Source organism: Herpailurus yagouaroundi, unplaced genomic scaffold (genome assembly GCF_014898765.1).
Source record: "Herpailurus yagouaroundi ecotype Mexico unplaced genomic scaffold, PumYag 139, whole genome shotgun sequence".
Classification (NCBI taxonomy): Eukaryota; Metazoa; Chordata; class Mammalia; order Carnivora; family Felidae; genus Herpailurus; species Herpailurus yagouaroundi.
In genome coordinates, this window is record NW_024412394.1 from 4,121,367 (window position 1) to 4,148,535 (window position 27,169).

General features: G+C 45.4%; 1 protein-coding gene across 1 annotated transcript in view; it reads left to right on the forward strand.

The window, feature by feature from the left end:
* TBC1D22B (TBC1 domain family member 22B) overlaps positions 1–27,169 on the forward strand; it is an 81,499-nt gene that overhangs the window by 14,007 nt on the left and 40,323 nt on the right. The window contains exons 2-8 of the mRNA XM_040473374.1: positions 3,893–3,949; positions 14,660–14,967; positions 18,659–18,838; positions 19,372–19,442; positions 20,844–20,972; positions 22,237–22,302; positions 26,451–26,565. Of these exons, the coding sequence (XP_040329308.1) occupies positions 3,893–3,949; positions 14,660–14,967; positions 18,659–18,838; positions 19,372–19,442; positions 20,844–20,972; positions 22,237–22,302; positions 26,451–26,565 (926 nt within the window). The remainder of the gene's footprint in view (positions 1–3,892; positions 3,950–14,659; positions 14,968–18,658; positions 18,839–19,371; positions 19,443–20,843; positions 20,973–22,236; positions 22,303–26,450; positions 26,566–27,169) is intronic.

The following is a 27,169-nucleotide window of genomic DNA, read 5'->3' on the forward strand; positions in this document are numbered from 1 at the left end:
TTTATTTAAAAGCAACTTTGGGATCACACTGGTTATGTCAAACAAGGTAGTTGGTAAACTTGTTCTACTTTCTAAATGTTGGTAAGGAATAAATTACCAAAATGGGAGGGAGGAAGAAAGCCAACATTTCTTGGGCAATGAGCATGTGCCAGGTGGCATTCTGGATGTTTGCAAATCTACCTCATTACCTGCTAGTATTACTACCTGCCAGGAATTGTGCTAAAGGGCTTTTTACACGTTGACTCATTTAAGCCTCCCAACTCTCTTAAGATTGCTTCATTTATTTCCTAAAAAGGTGATTGATACATGTCCATGATACCAATTCAGAAAGTTTGTAGTAAAAACTCAGCCTCTCTGCTGCCGGGTTCTCCAGTTCCTCTTCTAACCCCCTGCTGCTGGTGTTGTGTGTATTCTCTCAGAGATCTCTAATCATAGAGAAGTACGCGGATTTGTTTTATTTTAAAGGTTTTCCGCAGAAATGACAGCATGTTATGCATACAGTTCTGCATGTTTTTTTTTTTTTTAATGTTTTGTTTATTCTTGACAGAGCACAAGTGGGAGGGGGCAGAGGGGGGGGGGACACGGACGGCAGCGTGCCCCTGCGTATGTTTTTAATTAAAACATTTAATTGATGTTTTAGAGTTTGTTTCGTGCCAATGGGTATAGAATTGCCCCATTCTTTTTTACAGATGTACCATCATTTATTTAATCAGTCCCCTCTTAATAATAATTTTCTTTTAATAGGTAAGTTCAGCCCTTTTATATTTGCTGGAATGACTGATATATTTTATTGTAGCTCTGTTTTTAATGTTTTCTTAAAAAAATCTTTCACTGTAAGGACTACTTGCTTTGGGAGAGGGTGTGCATGTGTACATTCTGATAATTGGGAAAGTTTGTGTTTTTATTCTAGTTATATTGCATTTATAACTCTATACTGTATTTCTTGAGACATCTATTGACCGCCTACCATGATCAATGATGAAATTGGTAGTTGCATTTCTTGCCCTTTCCTCATCTGCTTTTACTTGATTATTTTTTCTCAAAGTTTTTTTAAATGTTTATTTATTTGTGTGTGTGTGTGTGTGTGTGTGTGTGTGTGAGAGAGAGAGAGAGAGAGAGAGAGAGAGAGAGAGAGACCGGGCATGAGCAGGGGAGGGGCAGAGAGGGAGGAAACACAGAATCTGAAGCAGGCTCCAGGCTCTGAGCTGTCAGCACAGAGCCTGATGCAGGGCTCGAACCCACAAACTGCAAGATCATGACCTGAGCCAAAGTCTGACATCTGACCAACTGAGCCACCCAGGCACCCCTCAATTAAAGTTTTTTTTTTTTTAATTTATGTATTTATTTTTGAGAGCGGGAGAGAGAGAGCACGAGAGCAAAGGAAGGGCAGAGAAAGGAGGAGAGAGAGAATCCCAAGCAGGCTCTGCGCTGTTAGCACAGAGCCCAGTGTGGGGCTTGAACTCACAAACTGTGAGATCATGGCCTGAGCCGAAACTAAGAGTCAGGCACTGAACCAACTGAGCCACCCAGGTGCCCCTATTTTTCTCAGTTTATCTCCTGTCCTAAAACATACTTATGCCTCTATGACTTGAGCTATCACCTTTAAATATCTTTTGAGCCTTGTCCATGAAAGATGAAGAAACCAACATACTTTTAAAAAAATTTTTTTTTAATGTATATTTATTTTTTGAGAGAGACAGAATGTGAGCTGGGGGGTGGGGGCAGAGAGGAGGGAGACACAGATTCTGAAGGAGGCTCCAGGCTCTGAGCTGTCAGCACAGAGCCCGACATGGGGCTCGAACTCACAGACCGCGAGATCATGACCTGAGCCCAAGTCGGACGCTCAACCGACTGAGCCACCCAGGCGCCCCCAATTGTGCCCATCTCTTCCCAACTCCACGCCCAGTGACATGTCACATTAGCAGCTTAAAATCAGTCACAGCGAGAGTACTTCCACCTCATGCATTCGGCAAGTGCTACAAAACAGAATGTTTTTCTTCCTAGAGGACCAGTTATTAAACTTACCAGCACAGGATTACACACGAGGATTCAGATTCTGCCAAGGGCTGGTAGGGAACAGTGGAGAAGGGAATCGTTTTGTTTTCTAGTTACACAAGACGCGGGGCTCAGACTCACAAACCGTGACATCATGACCTGAGCCAGGGTTGGACGTTTCACCGACTGAGCTGCCCAGGTGCCCCAGCCAACATACTTATTTGTCCACTCCATCCTCTGTTCCATTTTAACCTATGCCACTTACATTGTTTTTACCTTCTCTCCTCTAATCATGAAGCCTCAAATTTAAGACTTAGTCTTAAGGCTAAATTCATTAAATTCTTTACACGAGTCCTTTCACTGTAGTTTCTCTATCTCATTGTTCATTGAAGTTTTTCTTCTAGTAGTTTCTTCAGGAAGGAGTCAAGGAAACTATATTTCCTGGGTTCTTGCATCTTGCAACATGTTTTTCTGTCACCTTTGTATTTGAACAACAGTTTGACTGGATATATAATTATTCTCAAGTCACTCTTTTAATGTTTATTTCAAGAGTGAGCGTGAGTGGGGGAGGGGCAGAGAGAGAGGAGTGAGAGAGAATCCCAAGCAGGCTCTGCACCATCAGCACAAAGCCCAATGTGGGGCTCAACCCTACTAAACGTGAGGTCATGACCTGGGTTGAAACCAGGAGTTGGTCTCTCAACTAACTGAGCCACCCAGGCACCTGGCCCCTCAAGTCACTCTTTTTATTGTGACCTATTCCATAAAACAGTTGTGTGGTATGATAACTTGATGAATAATCACAAAGTGAACACCCCAGAAGTGAGCAGGTCAGAAGCCCCTGGATCTGTTCTCGACCACAACTCTCTCCTTCCCTCTGAAGTAACCACATCCTTTTGTGTTAATCCCTCCTTCCTTTATGGGGTTATTGCTATGGATGATGCATCCCTAAATATATAAATCCTTTTTGCTGTTTTGAAGTGTATATAAATAGAACAATACAGTATTTACCCTTTTATTTTTTGCTTGTTTTGCTCAGCACATTTGGAAGACTCATGCACATTATTACTTGTGTGCCCCATTTTGTATGTTTGTGTTGCTATATAATATTCTATTATACGAACACATTACAGTTTATTTTCTGTTGGACACTTGGGTTATTTCTAGTTTTAGGCTAAAAGGAACTATAATGCTATGAATAGTCTTATATATGTCTTCTGATACACATATGTATGTATTTCTATTAAGATACAGATTTGAGAAGAATATGCTAGGCTTTAGGGTATGCATATTTCGTTCCTCCTGGATATTGCCAACCTGTTTTTTTGAAGTGGGCTGTTATGCGCCCACCAGCCACCAGTGAGTCACTTGGGTCACCCTTCCCTTGGTACCTAGTGTTGCTTCACTGTTGTTTAGCCCAGGTGATCTTTTGGGGTAGGTGATCCTCTCATTTTACAGACGAGAAAACTGGCTCAAAGTGGTCCAGTAATTTCGCGCAAGTTTACAGAGGTGGCGGATGCCAGAATGCGAGTTCTGGTTCAAACCATGCTGTCTCCGGCTCAAAAGCCTGTTACCTTTCTGTGCTGCCGTCTTTACCGATAGGATTTCCAGTCTGTCAGGTATATAAGGTGCTGAAGCCCCAGTGGAAAATGAACATTCTCCAGAGACTTAATTTTTTTTATGTTTATTGAATCTGTACACCCAACGTCCGGCTTGAACTCATGACCCTGAGATCAAGAATCACACACTCTGCCAACTGAGCCAGCCAGGTGCCCCCAGGCTGAAAGGCTTGGATGTGGTTGTCTTGGAGGAGACCTTCCAATTTTGTGATGCAGATGATACTTACCTGACATATTTAGCTTCCTGACAATTTTCTTCTTTCTTTTTTTCTTGGTTCCAGCATCCAGCCTGTGTACGGAGCACAGCACCCCCCTCTGGACCCTCGGCTCACCAAAAAGTAAGTCAAGATAGTTTTCCTTTCATGCATGTACTTCTTTTAAAAGTCTCAAACCTTCCCCTCCTTTGTTGAAATGACAGTTTCTACTTTGATCTTTTCTAGCTTCTCCCCTGCTCTATTTTGGATCAAGAGATGAGCAATCTTCTTACCTCTAAATGATCTATTATTAAGTGGGAAATTAACTCACACCAGAGATTTATTTTCCTGCATTGGAAGCTGGTATATGCAGGGTTTGGTGTTGGACCCTTTGTTCTGATGGAAGGGTCTTTATTGGTTAAATATCGTCTCCAAATTGGATGACTGATGACCTTCTTGTAGGAGCCTCCTTTCTGGGGTTCATTGCTTCTGAATATATATATATAGGTCTGCCATCTTGTCTTCACTTATGCTATGAGGACTGGGGCGAATAGAATATAACTGTAGGGCTGGCATTCTTCAGGTCCTCTTTCTCCAGCCTCAAAGAAATCTAGCCATACAGTAGAGTTAAAAGCTCCCTGGAGGTTATTTCTCTAGTAAAATTCTAATAAGTTATTTTCGAACACAATAGAAACCCTGGTCAAACCCAAGATGTGTGCGTGTGTATTCATACCCCCAATTATCACTTCATCGCTCCTTTCTCTCATGGGCCATCAGTCAGCCACAGTGAATTTAAATGAAGAGATGCATCATCATCTCAGATTTTCTAAGAATTTTGGGCTCTGTCTCTGGGCACGCTTCATCTTAAGACTTATTTCCAGGAAAGCTGTAGTTTGTGGTGAAAGCTGAATGATTTGAGAGGTACAGGAGACCTAAGTTGTCATCTTTCTGGGGCCCGTGTAATAATATTTACCCTTTCTTTCCTTAACAGTCAAGGAAGGAGTAAAGATAATGTATATTAAAGTATTTTGAATACCTACAAAAATGCCATAACAGATGTACATTATCAATGTTTTAATATTTAAAGTTTTTTTTTAATGTTTCTTTTGAGGGAGAGAGTGCATGTGTGTGCACGCAAGCGGGGGTAGGGGCAGAGTGAGCGAGAGAGAGAGAGAATCCCAAGCAGGCACTGCACTGTCAGCACAGAGCCCAGTGTGGGGCTTGATCTCACAAACCGCAAGATCATGACCTGAGCCGAAATCAAGAGTCAAATGCTTAATTGACTGAGCCACCTAGGCACCCCGGCATTTTAATATTAAAAAAAAATAATAACTTGGGGCGCCTGGGTGGCGCAGTCGGTTAAGCGTCCGACTTCAGCCAGGTCACGATCTCGCGGTCCGTGAGTTCGAGCCCCGCGTCGGGCTCTGGGCTGATGGCTCAGAGCCTGGAGACTGTTTCCGATTCTGTGTCTCCCTCTCCCGTTCATGCTCTGTCTCTCTCTGTCCCAAAAATAAACAAACAAACAAAAAAAACAAAAAAAACACACAAAAAAAGTTGAAAAAAAATAATAACCTGGCTGAATATGTGGTGAACTTTCTGTAATTCTACCAACTTATTGCAAAAAGATGGCAATTTGGCCGGTATGTGGAAGGTACGGTCTTCTGAATCACTTTGGAAGCGCGACTGCTATTCTTTTCTGTAATGCACAGTTTTTACACCAGAAGCCACGGTATAAGCTCTTTGAGGGCAGGGATTTTGCTTTATTCACCACTGTACCCTTAGTACCTAGAAGAGCACGCAGCGCGTACTAGGCACTTAGTAAACATTTATGGGTTGAAGGAATGAAATCATTGCATGCACTTAGACAGTGAGCTTTACTTTAGTGCTTCTTAGTTTGTACCTTGCTCTTCATAGGGGAGCATGTTTTCTGTGACAATTGTGTGGCATTCACATTAAGTAGAATGGATACTCTTTCCTGGTTTTACCAATAGCAGACTATCTGGTCTGTCGGTCGGTACAGCCGGCACTACTTAACTAACAGTCTTCCCTGCCCCTGCCTCTTCCTTGCTCAAGAACCATAATTTTATTCAGCTCTTGAGCAGGTATCTGTATTAGTTTAAGCCTTTTATAATAATCTTTTGGTAATCACAGTGACTGGCCTGCAGTGGGCTTATGTCATTGGTTCTGGCCCATGAGATGTAAAAGTCTCCTGAGGGAGGGTACCTGGAAAGATGTTCCTGTTCCATCAGAGAGAGATCATTTTGTGAAGAGAGCCTCTTTTTGTCTCTACTCACCTTTCCTGCTTTTGAATGTGGTGGTGTGAAAATAGATGCTGAAAGCTGTAGCAGGTAACTTGTAAACTGAGGGAACGGGTAGGAGACCCTCAGACACCTGCCAAGTAGTGCCTTGACATCATGGTCTTTACAATTTAAGCATCAGAGGTTGAGGATTTTTTTTTTTTTAATGAGATTTTATTTTATTTATTTATTTATTTATTTATTTATTATTTATTTATTTATTTATTTATTTATTTTATTTTATTTATATTTGAGAGAGAGAGAGAGAGAGCGAGAGAGCACAAGCCAGGGAGAAGCAGAGAGAGAGGGAGACACAGAATCTGAAGCAGGCTCCAGACTCTGAGGTGTCAGCACAGAGCCGGACATGGGGCTCAAACTCACGAACTGCAAGATCATGACCTGAGCCTAAGTTGGAAGCCCAACCAACTGAGCCACCGAGGTGCTCCCAGTGGTTGAGGATTCTGTTCCTTGTAGCCAGTTCTGTTCACAGCCAGGATTTGTTGATTGGTAGATCCATTCCAGTGTATTTTATAATTGCCTTTGATGAATACGTGGCTAACACAGAAATCACTCAGTCCACCCATGCATAAGGCAGTCGAGGGTACTGTCCTATTTTATGTTCACGTCAGAGTCACCACACCTTGTCTGCATCTGTTATCGAGTGCATTTTCCCTGACTCTGTATTGAGGACAGGTCTTGAGGAACATTCCCATATCCCAAACTGCCAAGACAAATTTTATATACTTTTGTTTTCCCAGCTATTAGTTATATAAAACCACAAAAGTTTTCACTGATCATTCAGGAGAGTTGCAATCAACTTTATTTTCTTTTTTTTTTATAGGTTTAATTTTTTCTTTGTGTATCTTACTTAAATATCATTCTCCTTTTATTTATTTTTAAAATTTTGTTTTAGAGAGAGTGAGAGCTAGGGGAGAGGGCAGAGGGAGAGAGAGAGAATATCCCAAGCAGGCTCCACGTTCAGCGTGGAGCCTGATGCAGGGCTCAATCCCACAGCCCTGGGATCATGACCTGAGCTGAAATCAAGAGTTGGACACTCCACCGACTGGGCCACCCAGGCGCCCCTGCAATCATACTTTCAATAGAAGTAATCACTTAGCTCTGCAATTTGGGAGGAATAGAATTGTCACTGAATAAATTGCCGCCTCTTTTCATGCACTTGGTGGTTTGTTAGCACTCTGCAACATGGGACAACCTCTAGGTCTGCGCTGGACCATTTTACAGTTCCAGATTGTTACTATAAAACATTTATCGCCCTTATTTTAGTACCTTTGTTGGGACATTTTTATTACTTTCTCCTCTGTGTGATTATCCTTCCACTTCAGACTGCCATTAATTACCGGTGGTTAAGCCCCATCACAGCAGAAGCCTTTACACTGGGTCTTCAATCATCTAAACTGCATGAGCACAGTACATCGTTCCCTGTCTGTATATACTGACTTCAATTTGCCAAATTATTACCATTACTGATAATATTGCCAGCAATAATTTTTACAGCTCGGATGAAGCTAGCCTTACTGCAGAGTGGCCCCATTGGCCACTTGATGGTATGACAAGCCTCTAAATTTATTGTTTTCTGAATTGCACTAAAGTACGATCCTGCTTGTGCGTTACGAAGCTGGTTCACACGCAGCCACACTAGTTATCGGGATGACTGGATTTATTTGAATGTCACTGAATTCCCCGCTTGTTTCACACCCCTCACCAGTGTCAGACATTATTTTTCTGAGTAAATTTGTGTACTGTTTCTGTTAAGTGAGCAGCCATGTCAGTAAAACGGTGTAGCCTCAATCAGATTACAGAATGATTGATCTTTTGTTTCCTAACCAGTAGAACCTGTAGCCACTCTTGTTCAAAACATCCTTTGGGGCTCGTGTCAGCATTCAACAAGTTACCATTCACCAAACCACTGATTTCTCTCAAATGTGCCACTTAATTACGTTTTCAGGAGTTTTAGGGTCGTGTGCACTCCTTGAATCTCTTTTTCTTCACCACTTTCTAGCTCCATGATCTTGGGCAAATTACTTAACCTCTCTGAGTCTCCTCATCCGTGAAATAGAAGTAATAAGACTCAGGTCAGAGTTACTGGGAGAATTAAGAGGTCTCTGTGAAAGTGCTTTTGAAGCTATAATTTGGCATTTGGTCGTAAGGAGGCGCGATGGAGGTGTCTGTGACAGGCCAGTTTGGTTGTAAGTCTGACACAGATCAGTTTGAACAACCTTGGCTGAACTTCAAGCCACACTGTGGTTGTTAGGATACCTCAGGTTGGCTATCAATTAGTTGGGGCCATGTTAAAATGAGGCAGCCTATAAACCAGAGGTACCCCCAGCTGGGATCACCTGGATTGGTTTTTTCACTGGGCCTCCTGATGTCAAAAGAGAAGAGCGGTGTGTCTCCTCCAGGGGCCATATTCCTGAATTCAGCCTCTTCCCATTCCGGCTACCAACACACACAGCCCGTTCTGTGTAGACAGGAGACGATTGGCACAAGGCTAGAGAGTTATGGCTGTCAGCTGTGCACACGTGGGGGCACTACGGCTGTGGTGGTATGTGCTCCGTTTGCCTGGCAACTCCTCTTCCTGGGCTGCAGATCTTACTAGGCCTCCTTTTCTAGGTAGATGAGTTAAAGAGTGTATGCAGGCCGTCAGGTCAGGTAGACCTAGATTTGAGCCCAGACTTTGCTGCCTGCTCATGACCTCAGTAAGCCTCAGTTTCCTGATCTGCAAATAGGAATAATAATAATAATAATACCTCAAAAAGTAATAGTACCTTATAGCCTTATGAATGAGCATTGATCAGAAAATGGGTATATATAAATATTAGCACAGAACCTGGCACCTAGTAAATAGCCAATACATTCACACTTTAACGTATGTGTAAATTTATATTCTCTCCTTTGGAGAGAACAAAATGAATAAACATGGAAATGCTTCAACTTTAAATCATCCCACCGTTGTTGCTGGTCTGTAGATTTTCTTGTTTCCTCTCAGTGGCAACCCAGGAACCTTTTCACTCTGACCTGCCTCTTTCATTCTGTAACTGGTTCTCACCAACCCTCAGTCCTCACACTCCTACCCCTCCTGGTGGTACCAACCCCTTCCTCCATGAAGGCCTCTTTCCAGAAGACGGAGCTGACTTTTTTTGACTGGTTGGTTGCGTTCTGGGTTTTGTGGAATAGGCATCTCTAAAATAATTTTCAGTGGCCTCAAGATGGTCTGCTTTGAGTCTGTCTTCCTGTCACAGGGAATGACAGCCTTTCCTCCTTTCTTTGTTCTTCAGTGTGTTGCAATATGTCCTTCCAGTTTCTATTTGCAGAAGTCTTCACCTGAGTAATTCCAATTCTTAATCTCAATAGTTGACTTATATTGAATCTTCATCTCCTTCAAAAAATGTAATGAAATACTTGAATGCTTAAAAAGATGTAAAGAAAAATATAACAAATCCTCATGTACCCACCACTCGGCTGATTTACCTCCTTTGTTTGTACAGATGTGTTAGAGCCTGAGTCTTGGTCCCATCTCTTGGTGCAATGTTTCCATCCAGTGCAGCGTGTATGTGTGCTTCACCCAGTGTTAAACTATCAGCATCCAGTCACTTCTTTGGCCTGAGTTAAAATTTAGCTTCTTGGGGCGCCTGGATGGCTCAGTCAGTTGAGCGTCCGACTTCAGCTCGGGTCATGATCTCACAGTCTGTGAGTTCGAGCCCCGCGTCGGGCTCTGTGCTGACAGCTCAGAGCCCGGGGCCTGTTTCAGATTCTGTGTCTGCCTCTCTCTCTGACCCTCCCCCGTTCATGCTCTGTCTCTCTCTGTCTCAAAAATAAATAAATGTTAAAAAAAAATTTTTTTTTAATAAAAAAAAATAAAAAAAAATTTAGCTTCTTGATTTGATGGCTTATTTTAAAAATCTTAAAAATATCAAGAGAGTATTTAAGAGGGGCGCCTGGCTGACTTAGTTGGTAGAGCATGTGACTCTTGATTACTGGGTCGTGAGTTCAAGCCCCATGTTGGGTGTGGAGCCTACTTTAAAAAAAAAAAGAGAGAGAGAGAGAGAGTATTTAGGAAAGATCAACCAGAAAAACACGGTGGTTAATCTTGGTATCCAAGGTACTCCATATCAGTCAGTTGGGTTCATTGTGTGCAATCTTGAGGTACACATAGCCTCCAAAGAGGAAAACGAACTTGTATGCAGTATTTTATTGGTGGCAGAGCTTTCTTACACATCTGCCTATTTGTTCTTGACAGTGGACCCTCTGAGGGTCCCTTTCTGCATCCCCCTTTACAAAAGAGAAACAGTCATAGTGATGGGTCCAGAACCTGCAGCCTCAGCAGGTCCACAGACGAATGCTTTGCCTCTTCTGGCTCGTGGATGGATTTTTGACAGCAGATATCCACAGTGTGTTGTCCCAAGTTTTATTTTCTTTGATTTGAGCTCTTGCTCGTTTCTGATCGTTTGTTTAGTAAGTTTATAAGTACCCTTACTTTGGGGATTGATGAAAGCCAACAACCTTATCCACTGGTTAATAATATGCTCACTGTAGAAGACACAAATAATTCAGAGACCTATAGAAAGGAAATGAAATATCCCCTAGAATTCCACAGCCTAGCGATAAGCACTGTTAACATTTTGATGTATTTTCTTTCTGGTCTTTTCTATGCATATACTTTTTTTTTTTAATATAGAGATTATAAAAATATATTTTTTTGGCTCCAGTTTTCACTTTATTGAGATCGTTTTCTAGTGTTACTTAATAGCCTGTGAGATGTGCTTTTTCAGTGGCATTATAACATTTCATCTGGTGGCTGAACAAATTTCATCATTCCAATTTCTAGATGTTTATGCTGTTTTCAGTTTTTAACCAAAATAACACCATGATAAACTGTCTTAGATCCTTTGACCCTCTGGTTATTTTGTCAGGGTCAGAAATTATAAACCATTTTCGGGCTTATGGTATGTATGTTGCCAGATTGTTTTCCAGAAGGCTGTACAACATACACCCTCACCTGCACCATTAGATGGCGGTCCCACTGCACCCTTGGCAACACTGAAGAGAATGCTGTTTAGATCTTTGCTAACTTGGCGGGTAGAAAATGGTATTTTGTTTCTATCACATTTGAACTGCTGCATCTTGTAATCTAGTTTTCTCCCTTGTATTTTGTGTGATGTCTTCTCTTCCTTTACTCTGTGTAAGACCAGCTTTGAAAACAATGCCTGAGTTAAAATCTTACTCCTTTTCTGATGCTAATAGTAAGGACATATTGATGAGCTGAGCTGTATGAGCTCCCAGACTGTATTTATCAGTGTTAATAACAATTATCTTTTAGGATAAGCATTGGACTCATCGAGGGAGATGAGATGGGTTGTTAGACCACCCACCTCTACCCAAAGGGAAGAAACAGCTCCTGGCAGAACCTTGTTTCCCCTCTAGTATCACTGTGCTTTGCTGGAGGAAACAGGGAGGCAATTAGCGATGTCTTTTTTTTTTTTAACGTAATACTTAATTTTATTTTTTTAATTTACATCCAAATTAGTTAGCATATAGTGCAACAATGATTTCAGGAGTAGATTCCTTAATGCCCCTTACCCATTTAGCCCATCCCCCCTCCCACAACCCCTCCAGGAACCCTCTGTTTGTTCTCCATATTTATGAGTCTCTTATGCTTTGCCCCCTCCCTTTTAAAAAATTTTTTTCAACGTTTATTTATTTTTGGGACAGAGAGAGACAGAGCATGAACGGGGGAGGGGCAGAGAGAGAGGGAGACACAGAATCGAAAACAGGCTCCAGGCTCTGAGCTGTCAGCACAGAGCCTGACGCGGGGCTCGAACTCATGGACCGTGAGATCATGACCTGAGCCGAAGTTGGACGCCTAACCGACCAAGCCATCCAGTCGCCACCCCCCCACCCTGTTTTTATATTATTTTTCTTTCCCTTCCCTTATGTTCATTTGTTTTGTCTCTTAAAGTCCTTATATGGGTGAAGTCATATCATATTTGTCTTTCTCTGACTGATTTCACTTAGCATCATACCCTTCAGTTCCATCCACGTAGTTGCAAATGGCAAGATTTCATTCTTTTTGATTGCCGAGGATTACTCCCTAGTGTGTGTGTGTGTGTGTGTGTGTGTGTGTGTATATATATATATATATATACACATACACACCACGCTTTCTTTATCCATTCATCCATTGCTGGACATTTGGGCTCTTTCCATACTTTGGCTATTGTTGATAGTGCTGCTATAAACATGGGGGTGCATGTGCCCTTTGAAACAGCACACCTGTATCTCTTGGATAAATACCTAGTAGTGCAATTGCTGGGTCGTAGGGTAGTTCTATTTTTAGTTTTTTGAGGAACCTCCATACTGTTCTCTAGAGTGGCTGCACCAGCTTGCATTCCCAAGTGATGTCTTTACTCCAGTGCATTCAGGCTCCAGGTGTAAATGTACACAAGGTTTGGGATTTGAGGGATGTTAGACAAGACTGAATTAGAAATGTCCCAACCACATAGTCCCCAGGATCCAGAATAAGGGCCCACAGATGTTAAAGGGGAGACCTAAAGAGGAAAAGGTCAGGAAAGTAGGAATGATTCGCATGACTCCTAGGACTAAGCTCTCTTTCCTCAGTGAGTCAATCTAGTTTTCCCAAACTGCTGTCATGTACCATCTTCACGTTTTTTTGCCAAAGTCTGTTCTGTTATTTTACTGAATGCATTTTTTAAAAATAACCTCTTAAAAAACCTCAATTAGATTTGTGTGTGTGTGTGTGTGTGTGTGTGTGTGTGTGTGTATTTAAGATTTTATTTTTAAGTAATTGCTACACCCAATGTGGGGCTGAGACTCACAACCCTGAGGTCAAGATTCACATGCTCTACCGACTGATCCAGCCAGGCGACCCACATTGATATATATATATATTTTTTTTTCTTAATATGAAATTTATTGTCAAATTGGTTTCCATACAACACCCAGTGCTCATCCCAACAGGTGCCCTCTTCAATACCCATCACCCACCCTCCCCTCCCTTCCTCCCCCCATCAACCCTCATATTGTTCTCAGTTTTTAAGAGTCTCTTATGGTTTGGCTCCCTCCCTCTCTAACCATTTTTTTTTCCTTCCTCTCCCCCATGGTCTTCTGTTAAGTTTCTCAGGATCCACCTAAGAGTGAAAACATATGGTATCTGTCTCTCTCTGTATGACTTATTTCTCTTAGCATAGCACTCTCCAGTTCCATCCACGTTGCTACAAAAGGCCATATTGCATTCTTTCTCATTGCCACATAGTATTCCATTGTGTATATAAACCACAATTTCTTTATCCATTCATTAGATGATGGACATTTAGCCTCTTTCCATAATTCCACATTGATATTTTATCTTTTTTTTTTTAATTTTTTAATGTTTATTTATTTTTGAGAGGGAGAGAGAGACAGAGCATGAGTGGGGGAGGGGCAGAGAGAGAGAGAGGAAGACATAGAATCCGACGCAGGCTCCAGGCTCTGAGCCGTCAGCACAGAGCCTGACGCGGGGCTCGAACCCACGAACCGTGAGATCATGACCTGAGCTGAAGTCGGACACTTAACCGACTGAGCCACCCAGTCTCCCCACATTGATATTTTAAAGTAAACCTCATCACTTCTGTAAATTAGAAGTGGAAAGCTAATTATCATTTGCCAAAAATAGAAGAAGTAACCTTAAAAGTAAACACAGTGAAAAAAACAAAACTCTCTTATTAAGAAAATTCTAAACCAGCTGATGTTGCTTGCAAACATGTTGATCTGAGGCTGTCCTCTCTTTGTTAAAAAATAGTCTTAAAGACAGAATAGCACCATACTGAGACTGTCTCCTTTAGGCTAGCTGAAGGACTTTAACAGAATGAAAAAGGAACATCTCATTCATTCTGGAACTTGATGTTTCATGCTACATATGGACTGCCTAAAATTACCTCTGGTTCTGCCAGGAGTTCATGTCCTACTCTAAGGAATAGTTTAGGTTATGTTACCGTAGCAGATTAACTCTGGAATCTCAGTGGATTGTCACAACAAAGGTTCATTTATTCCTTTCTCATGCTACGTGTCCAGAGTGGAGTTGAGTGGGAGTGGAGGGCAGGCTCTACCCTACGCAGTCACTCTGCTTCCCAGGTGAGGGAGGCGCCTGGCCAGTTACCACAGTAGAAGAAAGCTTATAGAGAGAGAACTCATCCCTGTGCTTGTCTGCTTTGGCTTTGGAGTGATTTCCTCACTTCTCTCTTCAGCTTATTGGCCAGAACTAGTCTTCTAGCCTTGTCTGAATACGGGGCGGGGGTGGGGGGGCTGGGAAGTATAGGGGAGCACATGGGATATTTGGTGAGCATTTTTGTCTCTGCTCCATCAGTCTCTGCAGTATAGTGCTGGTCTAGATGCCTCTAGATGAGGAATGGATACAGCTGTTTTTATTTGTAGAAGGTAAAGATTATATATCAACTAGTTTGTCATACTGTTCATATTAAGCCAGTGAAGGTGGTCAGAAGTGTCAGATCATTCCCTGGTAACGATGTCTCCTTTCTTAAAGCTTCATCAAAGAACGGTCAAAAGTCAACGCAGTTCCTTTGAAGAATAAGAAGGCCTCCAGTTTCCATGAGTTTGCCCGGAATACCAGTGATGCTTGGGACATTGGCGATGATGAGGAAGAGGACTTTTCCTCCCCTTCTTTCCAAACTCTAAACTCAAAAGTTGCTCTGGCGACCGCAGCCCAAGTCCTAGAAAACCACAGCAAGCTGAGGGTGAAACCAGAACGCTCCCAGTCAACAACATCCGATGTTCCTGCCAGCTACAAGGTCATCAAGTCCAGCAGTGACGCTCAGCTGTCCAGAAATTCCAGTAAGTCCATCCTGCTCCCTTCCACAGCCTCACCCTTTTCAGCAGAGCGCACCTCAAATGAACAGTTTTTCTCTAGGGCATTACTCAGATCTTCCATTGAATGGTAAATGCGAAAGCTCAAGCCTGAGCCCGATGGGTCATAGACTCTGCTTGTTCTGCCCCCACACCTTGATGGCTACCTGGGGCTTCACTTGCTGACACCCCATTTTTTTTTTTTTTTTAATTTTTTTTTTTCAACGTTTATTTTTGGGACAGAGAGAGACAGAGCATGAACGGGGGAGGGGCAGAGAGAGAGGGAGACACAGAATCGGAAACAGGCTCCAGGCTCCGAGCCATCAGCCCAGAGCCTGACGCGGGGCTCGAACTCACGGACCGCGAGATCGTGACCTGGCTGAAGTCGGACGCTTAACCGACTGCGCCACCCAGGCGCCCCACTGACACCCCATTTTTGCCTGCCGTTTTGTTCTTCCTTTCCCTGTGATGGGGTCTAGAACTTTTGCTCTTTGGTTGCTTCACATTTCTTTGGGCCTGGTCAGGTTTAAGATTATTGACTCATGTATGTAAAGTTGTTAGTGGCTGAATGTCACAAACGTGTGGCACTGTTGTTTGGCCTGTTCGGCCCTGGGGAGCAGTCACTAGTAAGGTTGTTCCTTTCCTGTTCCTAAGGAATGGAGCAACATGGGCCCGGAGGCTCTGTGTCACAGCCTCAGGTTGGGGGCGGCGTGGGAGGAGACACGCCTTCTGTTTCTTTTTGGGAAACTGGCTTCTGCAAGTGGTTGAGGTAATGGTGGTTTTATCAGATGTTTGGGGTCTCTCAGTGTACCCTCTTAACTATCCATTGCTGTATGTAATTTTGCTCTAGAGGGTTTTATGGAAGCCAGTTATTCTGAGTCAGAGAGGGAAGTGTCATTATTCCAGTGAAAGTTAGAATGGCTGACTGGTAAAGGGCGAAGGGAAGTGGAAGAATGTCAGAGCCTGGCGTGTGTCCCGACTCGTGCTCTAAGAGAACAACTTCTGCAGTTTCAGAATAAGCACGTGGTCATGAACTTAGGCTGTGAGGCTGTTAAAATGCCACAGTCGCTTTCCATGGCCGATCGGGCTCCAGGTTCCACCTTCAGTGCCGTGCCCACGTGGGTGTTCGGTGTTGATTGGCCATAGCTATAAGCTGTTGGAAGTGTCTGTGTGCTGTGATTGAGGGTCTTAAAGGATCTCAAGTGTGAGGAAGCACCCCCCTCCCCGCCCCCATCTCTAGTAAAGGTGCAGCCCTCATACAGCCAGGACCGTCCAGAACATTCCCTTTATGAGGTCCCCTCCTGTGAACGTCATGTGTTAATCTGTGATATCAGAGGTGCACATCGCTCTCAGGCCGCCAGTGTGTGGTCTGTGTTTCCTAGGCCCCAGCCTAGGCATCCCAGCCAAATACCCTGTGACTGTTGCTTCTGTAAACCTTCTAGTTGTGCATGTTGCTGAGTGCTCATCTTTTTTTTTTTTTTTTCCAAGAGAGGATTTCTTTATTTTTTATTAAAAAAAAATTTTTTTTTAAGTTCATTTATTTTTGAGAGAGAGACAGAGCATGAACAGGGGAGGCGCAGAGAGAGAGGGAGACACAGAATCCAAAGCAGGCTCCAGGCTCTGAGCTGTCAGCACAGAGCCCAACGTGGGGCTTGAACTCACAAACCACGAGATCATGACCTGAGCCGACATTGGACACTTAACCAACTGAGCCACCCAGGTGCCCTGTCTTTCTTTATTTTTTGAAAAATGTTTATTTATTTTGAGAGAGAGAGAGAGAGAGAGAGAGCATGCATGCAAGCAGGGGAGGGGCAGAGAGAGAGGGAGAGAGAATCCCAAGCAGACTCCATGCTGTTAACACAGAGCCTGACATGAGGCTTGATCTCACAAACTGTGAGATCATGACCCGAACCAAATGCTTAACCAGCTGAGCCACCCAGGAACCCCTCATCATTTAATTCTTGTTGTGAGTCCTGCCTTTTTTTTTTAATTTTATTTTTTATTTTTAAAAATTTACATCCAAATTAGTTAGCATATAGTGAAACAATGATTTCAGGAGTAGATTCCTTAATGCCCCTTACCCATTTAGCCCTTTTTTTTTTTTTAATGTTTATTTATTTATTTAAAAAAAATTTTTTTTTTTTCAACGTTTATTTATTTTTGGGACAGAGAGAGACAGAGCATGAACGGGGGAGGGGCAGAGAGAGAGGGAGACACAGAATCAGAAACAGGCTCCAGGCTCTGAGCCATCAGCCCAGAGCCTGACGCGGGGCTCGAACTCACGGACCGCGAGATTGTGACCTGGCTGAAGTCGGACGCTTAACCGACTGCGCCACCCAGGCGCCCCTTTAATGTTTATTTTTGAGAGAAGAGAGAACATGAGCGGGGAAGGGGCAGAGACAGTGGGATAAGATCTGAAGCAGGATCCGTGCTGACAGCACAGAGCCAGATGTGGGGCTTGAACACATGAACTTCGAGATCATGACCTGAGCCGAAGCCGATGCTTAATTGACTGAGCCACTCAGGTTCCTTGTGACTCCTGCTTTTTAAGGCCCAGATAGATAAACGAACATGAAATAGTTATGGAAGGACAGTCAGAATTTAAAACTGACTTTACTTTGGGGTAGTAAAATAAATAAGGATTTTGGAATCAGACAGACCTAAGGTGGCATCTCAGGTCTCACTAGCAAATCACTTTTAACCTCTCTGAGCTGTGGTTTCTTCATCTGTAAAGTAATAATTCCTACCATATGTTGCAAGAATCAAATGAGAGATCCTATGTAAATGTGACCAGCATGATGCCTTATACATAGTAGGAGCTCAGGAAATGTTAGTCCTATACTGCTCGTTTCTCCTTCCTATCATCTGGGTTAGAAATGTCAAGAACCAGCCATGTGGTTCTGCTGGGGTCTGTGTTCTTGTTATTTCAGTCATATCCCAGCAGAATTAAAAGCTGGCTCACCTTGGTGGGAAATGTAGGAGCACAGAGGAACCCAAAACAGGGTTGGCTGGGGCCAGAGCCTCTCACCTGCTGTGCAGGGCACATTGATGGGCCAAGAACAGCTTCGGGTTGTGCCATGGATATTGATCCTCTCAGCCCTTGGGCCAGCTGCATGGGGCCTGGGGCTTCGGGCAAGCAGCCACCTGTTTTTATTACATGTGCCCTACTTACATGCCTAACCGACTGAGCCACTCAGGTTCCCTGTGACTCCTGCTTTTTAAGGCCCAGATAGATAAAGAATATGAAACAGTTATGAAAGGACAGTCAGAATTTAACTCACTGCTTACGTGCTCTGTGATGTGGAAAGGGAAGGCAAACACTACCTTAGACCGTGTTGCCCCCACATTCAATATTAGGCATGAAGACACATCCCAGGTTGGGGTAGAAAGAAAACATTTGATTTCCATCCAGAGTTGCCAAAAAAGTTGTCACAGTTGCTACGGCCTCTGGAGTCTGTTAGCACATAAGATGCCTTGGGAGCCTGTGATAAAAATGCAGCCCTTCCCCCGGGCAGACGGTTTCGGTCCCCTGGCTGCCCTCAGCGGGCACCTTGGGGCAGCGCGCCAGCTGCTCGGACCCGGTTCTGGTGGAGGGGCCAGTACTGAACAGCCAGCTCAGGGTCCCTCCACGTCCATGCTCTACATTGCCGCCTGTTCTCTTTCTCTTTCATTATCACAGGTGACACATGCCTGAGGAATCCACTCCACAAACAGCAGTCACTCCCTCTCCGACCCATCATCCCCCTGGTTGCCCGCATCTCGGACCAGAATGCTTCCGGGGCGCCCCCGATGACTGTCCGGGAGAAAACCCGCCTAGAAAAATTCCGTCAGCTTCTCTCCAGCCACAACACTGACTTAGGTGAGTCCCCATGAGCCCCGGGCAAGGTAGGACCTCTTGGTGACTGGAATTCTCAGAGACCTGGAAGCTATTGCTCTTTATTCTTCCTTCTTTTACTTTTCCAGCATCTCCTGATCTGGTGCCCATTGCAGTGACATGCAGGTATTAAGTCAGAAGTATGTTACTAGAAATTAGGGACCAAATTAGGTGGGACTGGATTCTGCGGCCGGTAGACCATAGTGTAGCTGTTCTGGCTTTGGTCTCCTCTGCCTCGAGGCAACTCTGACTCAAATCCACACCCACGGGTCTCTCTTTGCCCCCCTGAGTCTGATCTCTGAGCTGACTGCATCACTACTGCAGAGCCGTGTCTTCGCCACTTTGCTGCTCAGGGCTGTTGTCTGGGGCTTTCTCCCCGTGCTTGTCGGTAGCCGCTGCTGCTGCTGCTGGTGGTGGTCTTTCTTGAATGGTGGGAGGAATCAGGCAGTGCTGGCTCAGGGTTGTCTTAGGGCATTTGTGGGAAGGGCTAATCCAATCAAGCCGTTGTCCCTTTGCAGATGAACTGAGGAAGTGTAGCTGGCCGGGGGTTCCCAGGGAGGTTCGACCCATAACCTGGAGACTCCTGTCGGTGAGTTCTGCCCGCTGTGTAGAGAAGCGTGAGCCTCACACAGCCCTTCTTACCTGCTGAGGTTAGTGTGGGCACATTCATCTTACTGCATAGACTCCTCCAGTCCCACTGGGTGTGGCAGATCTGTGGGACTGTCATCTTATTTCTGCGCCTAAATAAACACATCCTTGCGAGTTATTCACGCACGTATAGAAGAGCACAGCTTTTCCCTGTTGGTGTATCCCCCCTTGCTCAACGCCAGGGAGAAAGAGCGTAGTGAGGTGGGGATCTCAGCACTTGTTTGGACAGGCTCCCACACTCCCCAGACTTCACTCTTTCCTCAGTAGGAATAACCAGAGTGGTGGAAAGCGACTCTGGCACTGTGAGGAGGTGAGACATGGGCCTCCCCCAGGAGCCTGCACCAGTCCCGCTCTCACTGAGGGCAGAGCACTGTGCCAGCCTCTGTGATAGGGACGCTCGGACTTCCTGAGCCTGTCACGTTCGTTCATTCATTCATTCATCTAGCAAGGAATTATTGAGGGCCTGCTGTCTGCCAGGCATGGTGCCAGCAGCTGCGGGGATACACAACAATGAATGAAGCCTGGTCCCTGCTCTGCAGGCCCTGCCTGGGGAATGTATTACATAAATGTCTGCGAGAGGAAGTGACTCTTTCCTCGGTGTTCCCCACGAGTCCCGATCCTGCAGCCATGTAATCACTGCCTCCGCCACTTCTAATAAGTTTGAATGCCAGTAAGTGTAGATTTGGTCGTGGTTTCGGGAACGGGAGCCGCACGAATTGAGAGTGGGCTCTAGACCAGGAGGGAGAAGGAAAGTTGGCCTGAAGCTTTGGCTAGGCGGGAGGCTGCTGCCGGAAGTTCCGTGTCTGCACGTTGTGGCTGCCCGTGTCACAGATTCCATTCAGCTTTCTAAGCTGGCAGTTCTGAATATTAGCGTGGAGAAGAATGTGTGACTGGCACAGACTTCCAGGGCACACCCCTGGGATGTGCCGTAGAGGTGGCCGTAGGGCTGGGATTCCCGGAAGTATCGCCTTGTACACACGCAGCCCTCCAGAGGCCCCCAGTCGGGTCCAGTTCCCTCCCGCTGACCTAGATTCATTGCTCTGCTGAGCCAGCTCCGGGGCGCTCACCAGCAGCACGCACCGCAACTACAGTGCAGGGCTGCGGGAGTGTGCATGTAACCCTGGGAAAGCTGGCCTGGCTTCGTCTGCCCACACGTGAGTCTCATTGAAGAAGGAGAGAGCAGACGCTGGGCGGCCGGGCCCAAAAAGGGAGGATTCTTGTGCTCTTGGCAGCTGTCCTTCCGCCCCTTTGACGGTTGCCAAGCCAATCCTTAGGCTAAAATAAAAATTAAGGACTCGTGCAACCGACGTGTGTCCCCATCTAACCACGGTCCTGTCTGTAGGGCTATCTCCCAGCAAACACCGAGAGGAGGAAGTTGACCCTGCAGCGGAAGCGGGAGGAATATTTTGGCTTCATTGAGCAGTATTATGACTCTCGAAATGAGGAACATCACCAGGATACCTACCGACAGGTACAGTCATCACCTTTTTGGTTACGAATCATAATTGTCAGATGTCTCTCCTGGGAGAACTGTCATAGTGCAGGATTTCCGAGTCTTCAGGCTATGGTATGCTGGTTAGGAATTAAATTTATTCCCAGAACTGCTTCCCCTGTTTCTAATGAGTAGCTCTGATTTTAGCCATTTTAAATAGAGTTTTTGTTTTTTTTCTGTTGTTTTTTTTTTTTTGCACTGATCAGTGGCATTGCTTCTCCAACTTCCACATGCATACAAGTCATCCAGGGTCTTGATAAAATCCCACCCAAATGTTATGATAAGATGCAGATTCTGATTCAGTGGGTCTGGGTTGAGACCTTCACTTCTGTCAAACTCCCAGGCGGTGTCAACACTACTGGTCCCAGGCCGCAAGTAGTAAGGGTCCTGGGGCACAGAGTGAAAGAGAAGCTCACTCAGGAGTGGTCCAGTCCCTCTAGACTGTGTGACATTAGTATGTCCACCTGGCAGCTAGTGCCGTTTCAGCACCCATGTCTGTCCGTGTGTCTGCAGGAGCAGTAGTTACCAGCAGGCTCGGCAGGCAGTGTTCCATCACCCTCACGGTGGTCCCCACCGCCTGCCAAAAGAGGAGGGGAGGAAGAAGAGGGGCGAGGGGAAAAGCCCAGGTTGCTGGCAGCTGTCTTCAGGAAGCCTCAAGAGCCAAAGTAGCTTCTGCTGCTGTCGCCGCCACGGTCCTCGGGATCGATCGTTAAGGCTCGGAGAAATCCTGAAGCTGAAACCAGCTGTCGTGACCTCTTTGGTAACAGACGTGAGGACTTGGCAGTGACAGTTACTGAATGCCGGCTCCCTCTGGTTCCCAAGCCAGTCACATGTCTGCCACTTTCAGAGCTCTCTCCGCTCTTGGGAACTATTGATGAGTAAGACTCTGAAAGAGGGACGCACATTTTGATCATTTCTGTTGAGTAAGCACCAGCCCAGAGTGAAACAGACTCCAGGGAGATTCTCTTAGGCCGTGGGTTCTTTAGGTCGTGAAGCCCGTTGCTGTTCGACATAAGTGGTTTATCTGCGGAGGTTTCCTCAGTTTCAGTAAGCTATTGCTGTCATGGAAACGTATTCCAGATGGACAGGCGGGCTTAATTAGACCCTTCTGGTATGTCCGTCAGTTCTTTCTGAAGATACTGTGCTGTCACTCTTACCCCCTTGATTCGCACATCTTAAGAAAATAACTTCTCAAAAGAACAAACTGGCATTTGTGTTTTTAGACATGACTTCTCTTTTTCAGATTCACATCGACATTCCAAGGACAAATCCTCTCATTCCATTGTTCCAGCAGCCGCTTGTACAGGAGGTAAGGGAAGTACTTAACCATTCTCGGCCCTTCTCTGCTCCATACCTCCACAGCACCTGTTCTGCATGTATGTGTCCTAGACCTCCCTCCGGCCGTGGGCAGGTGTGTGGCTAATCATGAGGGTACCTTCTGTTCGGATACGGAGCTGTGGTCCCTGCAGAGCTCTTTCTTGTGCATTCTCATTTGTTCTCCTCGACAAATCTATGGGCCAGGTCACACTCTGAGAAGTTAAGGGACTTATCCGGGGCTTTAAAGCCACACTGTAACAGGATGAAGGCTAGAACTCATACCTCAGAATTCCTAGTCCTGTGTTTGCTCTACTTTATCAAGCTGGGCTAATGATGGTTTTTTTATTGTGGTAAGTGTGTGTAACATGAAATGTCCCATTTTAACCCTTTTTAAGTGCACAGTTCAGCGGCATCAAGTACATTCACACTGTGGGATGACCACCACCTGTCTTTATGACTTTTTTCGTCTGCCCAAACTGAAACTTTGTATCCATTAAATAATAATTCTGGGGGCGCCTGGTGGCTCAGTCAGTTGAGCGTCTGACTCTTGGTTTCAGCTCAGATCGTGATTCCAGGGTCATGGGATCAAGCCCCACGTTGGGCTCCATGCTGACATCAGGGAACCTGTTGGGGATTTTCTCTCTCCTTCTGTCTCTGCCCCTCCCCTCCTCTCTCAAAATGAATAAACATTAAAAAAATAATAATAATTCTCCATCCCCAACAACCCACCATCTTACTTTCTGTCTCTATGAGTTTGAATATTTCAGGTACTTCAAACAAGTAAGACCATATATTGTCGGTCCTTGCGTTACTGGCTTATTTCACTTGGCATGATAATATCTTCAGAGTTCATCTATGTTGTAACGTGTGTCAGAATTTCCTTCCTCTTAAAACTGAATAATATTCGTTATATGTGTGTAACACAAATTGTCCGTCTACTCTATCCTCTGTGGACAGTTGGATTGCTTCCACTTTGGGTATTATGTCTGTTTGAGTCCCTGTTTTAAATCCTTCTGAGAATATACCCAGAAGTTGAAGTAGTCATGATATTGTGAAACCTGACAAGTCCACGAAACGCATAGAAGGTCTCAGTGGGACTGTTATCTTTTGACCCAAGCCGTAATTATAACCTCCTTGAGACTAGGGATTTCCTTAGCAGCTTCACAGTAGCTAGGACGCCGGGTGTAAGTCCTCTCTGAATCCTGTTTTCAGTTTTCCTCGGAATAGAGAGGGATGGTGGTAAAAATGCTCAAAATAATTTCTATTTGACTTTAGATTATATTCATAATTCTATTTAAATGCAGATCTCCACTGGTGGGATCCCTCATGACTTACCAGTAGCATTAAGAAGATTTGAAGGGGGTGGTGACAGCATTATTTTAACTCTAAGATTCAGCTCAAAGGAAGCAGAAGACCCATTGAGGGTCCCTTTGTGCCTCCCATTGTTTCCCACGGCTCAGCCCTGCTTATGCTTTAACTTGGAGACGTTCAGATACTTCTCTTTTACCTGCGCGTGCTTACCATAAACTTGGAGACAGGGAACGCAGTTTGTTTAACATGCTTCTAGTAGTAGAATCTGAATACAAAGAAGGGAACTCAAACTACATTCTTTCCATTTTGTCTTGAATCATCTTTGCTTCTAGCTGGCTATAGTCCTCTCACAGAGTATTACTTAAAATGCCGACCAAGGAGCAGAGAACTAAGCAACACACAATACTGAAAGGCTTGCTTTGCGTATCTGAAAGGTAACTTGAGAATTGACTACAGTAAGGCAGAATTACCCAAGTACAAGAGGTGCAAGAAAAATCTTCAGGGATTATCCCTTCCACTCTTCTCCACAAGGCAAGATTATCCCAGATTGTTTTCTGTCATGAAGGTTCCACGGTCTCCCCTGGTAACCAGGCCTGGTGCCAGGCCGTGTCTGTGGCATCTTCACTTGTACAGTGTATGAGCACCTGCATTGTCCCATCCTTACCAAGCAGGGATGGTCACAGGTCTCCTGATTGTGAGCTGCTGGCCTCCATGCCCTTGGCCACTGTTGAAACCAGTCAGCGAGGATCTGTGTTTTCACGAGGAGCTGACAGTGTGGAGCAGAAGCCCTGGGATTCTCTCTCTCTTTCTGTCTCTGCCCCTCCCCTCCTCTCTCAGAACTAACAGAGACGTCCAGACAGACACAGGCCACAGGAGGCAGGCAGGAGACTCTTGCGATCTTCCTGAACATGGTGGGTCTAGCCTGAGCTTGGGCTTGTGTTTCAAGGGAGGGAGGAGAGAATGTAAGAGGGCCCCCGTTAAAGTGTTGGGCCTAACCCACGTGAGGATGTCACGCCCTTCCCTCAGCCCCAGAGAGCAAGTGGGCAAGTCTAGTGGAGGCAGAGAGGCCAGCTCGCTTCCTGGTAGGGCTTGTTCTCACTGCCTGTAAGGGCAAGAGTGTTGACAATGGGCGTGTGTCTCATTTCCCTCTGCAGCTGGAAGGCAGACTCAACACGGGGGCTGGGACACATCCTTTATTGTGTCTCTAGATTCTCTACTTCTCTCCTGCGCTAGCTTACCAACTCCAAAGCCATACAAGCATTTCCTTCCCGTTGTTCTCCCTGGGGGGCTTTCTTCCTTGCACCTGACCTCTAAGAAGGCCTCTTCAGTCTGCCCCCAGAGCCCGTGTGTGTGCGGGGGAGGCCCTCTCATCTCCCGTGCCCCCTACACGTGGTCACCATCAGCTCTGCCGTCCCTCTGGTGTGGCTCACAGAGACACGAGGCAGCCCAGTCAAAGCCAGTGTAAGGAATGTGTCGGACTGGTAGTTTTGGCCACCAGGATGAAGCCCAGGGAGGAATAGTATCAGAGAAGACGGGGGGATAGCTGAGAGCCTAATGAAGGCAGAGGGAGTGTAGCTGAATGGGGCAGGGCCAGACTCTGAAAAGGGACCCTAAAGATCTTTTCCTTCTCCCCAGTCTAGGTCTCTGGTCTCTTGTGGCTAATATACTTAACCCCGGTGGCTTCCCCATGGAGGCCCAGGCTGATTTCTCTGTTCTCAAATTCCCAGCTGTAGGATTTGGTTTATTTGCTTTCCTTTCCCCAGCAAATGTCTGGGTTGCATCCTGATACACACAATGACTTCCTGCGTTGACAGTTCTCAGTCAGGCTGGGCTAGGAGTAAGTCTAGGTATAAGTTTTCCTCCGTCTCAGCGGGGAGAAAGGGGAGCGTGGTGGGGAAGGCGTTTCTACTCCACATCCTATGATGATAAAAAAAGGTGTGAAAAAGGTATCAGAACTTAGATGTTTTACCATCTTGCTTCTGGAAATCAAGAAATCGTTATCTACAAATGAGAGTGGGTGGCCTGGGTCAGGGACATCGATAAACAGACCTTTTCCTAAGCCCTTTGTGTCCCTGCCCTTCCCATTTTCCTCATTTTATTTTATTTTATTTTATTTATTTTTTTTTTTTAATTTTTTTTTTCAACGTTTATTTTTGCGACAGAGAGAGACAGAGCATGAACGGGGGAGGGGCAGAGAGAGAGGGAGACACAGAATCGGAAACAGGCTCCAGGCTCTGAGCCATCAGCCCAGAGCCTGACTCGGGGCTCGAACTCAAGGACCGCGAGATCGTGACCTGGCTGAAGTCGGACGCTTAACCGACTGCGCCACCCAGGCGCCCCATTTTATTTTATTTTTTAACATCCATTTATTTTAGAGAGAGAGAGCGCGCGTGTGCACAAGTGGGGGAGGAGCAGAGAGAGAGGGAGACACAGAACCCGTAGCAGGCTTTAGGCTCTGAGCTGTCAGCACAGAGCCCGACATGGGACTCGAACCCCCAAACCGTGAGATCATGACCTGGGCTGAAATCAGATGCTTAACTGACTGAGCCCCCCGGGGCGGGGGGCCCCGCGGGTGGGCCCGGTTTTATAGCACAGTGGCTGGATACTGAAAAGAGAAACAAAGGCAAGAACTGTCTATCTACCCCTGCTTAAAAACAACCAGCATCTTAGAAACTTTCTGCATTTATAAACTTCCTTTGTCCCAGAGTAGCTTTAGAATTTTCCTAAAAATTTGGCAGCATCCCTGGGGCAAATTGTGACATAGGTAAATGGAGGGAGGGAGGGTATCCCTATGATTTAACAGTCCTGTCTTCTCTCTCCTTTTCCTAGATCTTCGAAAGAATTCTATTTATTTGGGCCATCCGACACCCTGCCAGTGGGTACGTCCAGGGAATTAATGACCTGGTCACTCCGTTCTTTGTCGTCTTCCTCTCAGAATATGTGGGTAAGAAGCATGAGTACCAAGCTGAACAAACTATTGCTCTTTCTTATCTGCGGTCTGTTTGTTTCTCCCAAGAGTGCAGCCAGTAGGCAAGTCTTGCTAAAAAAGAGGTAGTGGCCTTCGAATACACAGCTAAACCTGTCTGACAGCAGAAGCAGCCTGGAATTTATCTCTAGAGATGGCCACAGACGTCACCCAAAAAGGACCCACTTGGTCCCAGAATGACCAAATGGATACCTTTTTTGCTCTACCGTAAGCAGATGGTTTGATGCTTTATTTGAGGTCCTTTTAGGATTATTTTGAACTCGTCTCAGACACAGGCCCTCATCCGTGGAAGCTGGAGTTTTAGATTGTACACCAGGCCTCCACACTCCAGTTCACATGCTGTATGTTGGCAGCATGAAACAAAATCAGAATCGAGCGCACGTTGGAGGTCCTGGAACAGGCCAAGGAGAGCTCCAGGACCTTGATTTCTCCCCTCCTCCTGGCTCCTCTAATCCCACTGGGTTCTTGTCACTTTGGATAGGGTGATTGGATACCGTGGTGGCAGTTAGGTTTTCTTACAGCTCCAGCCTCCTCCTCTGGCCAGGCCTGAATTGGGCAGAGT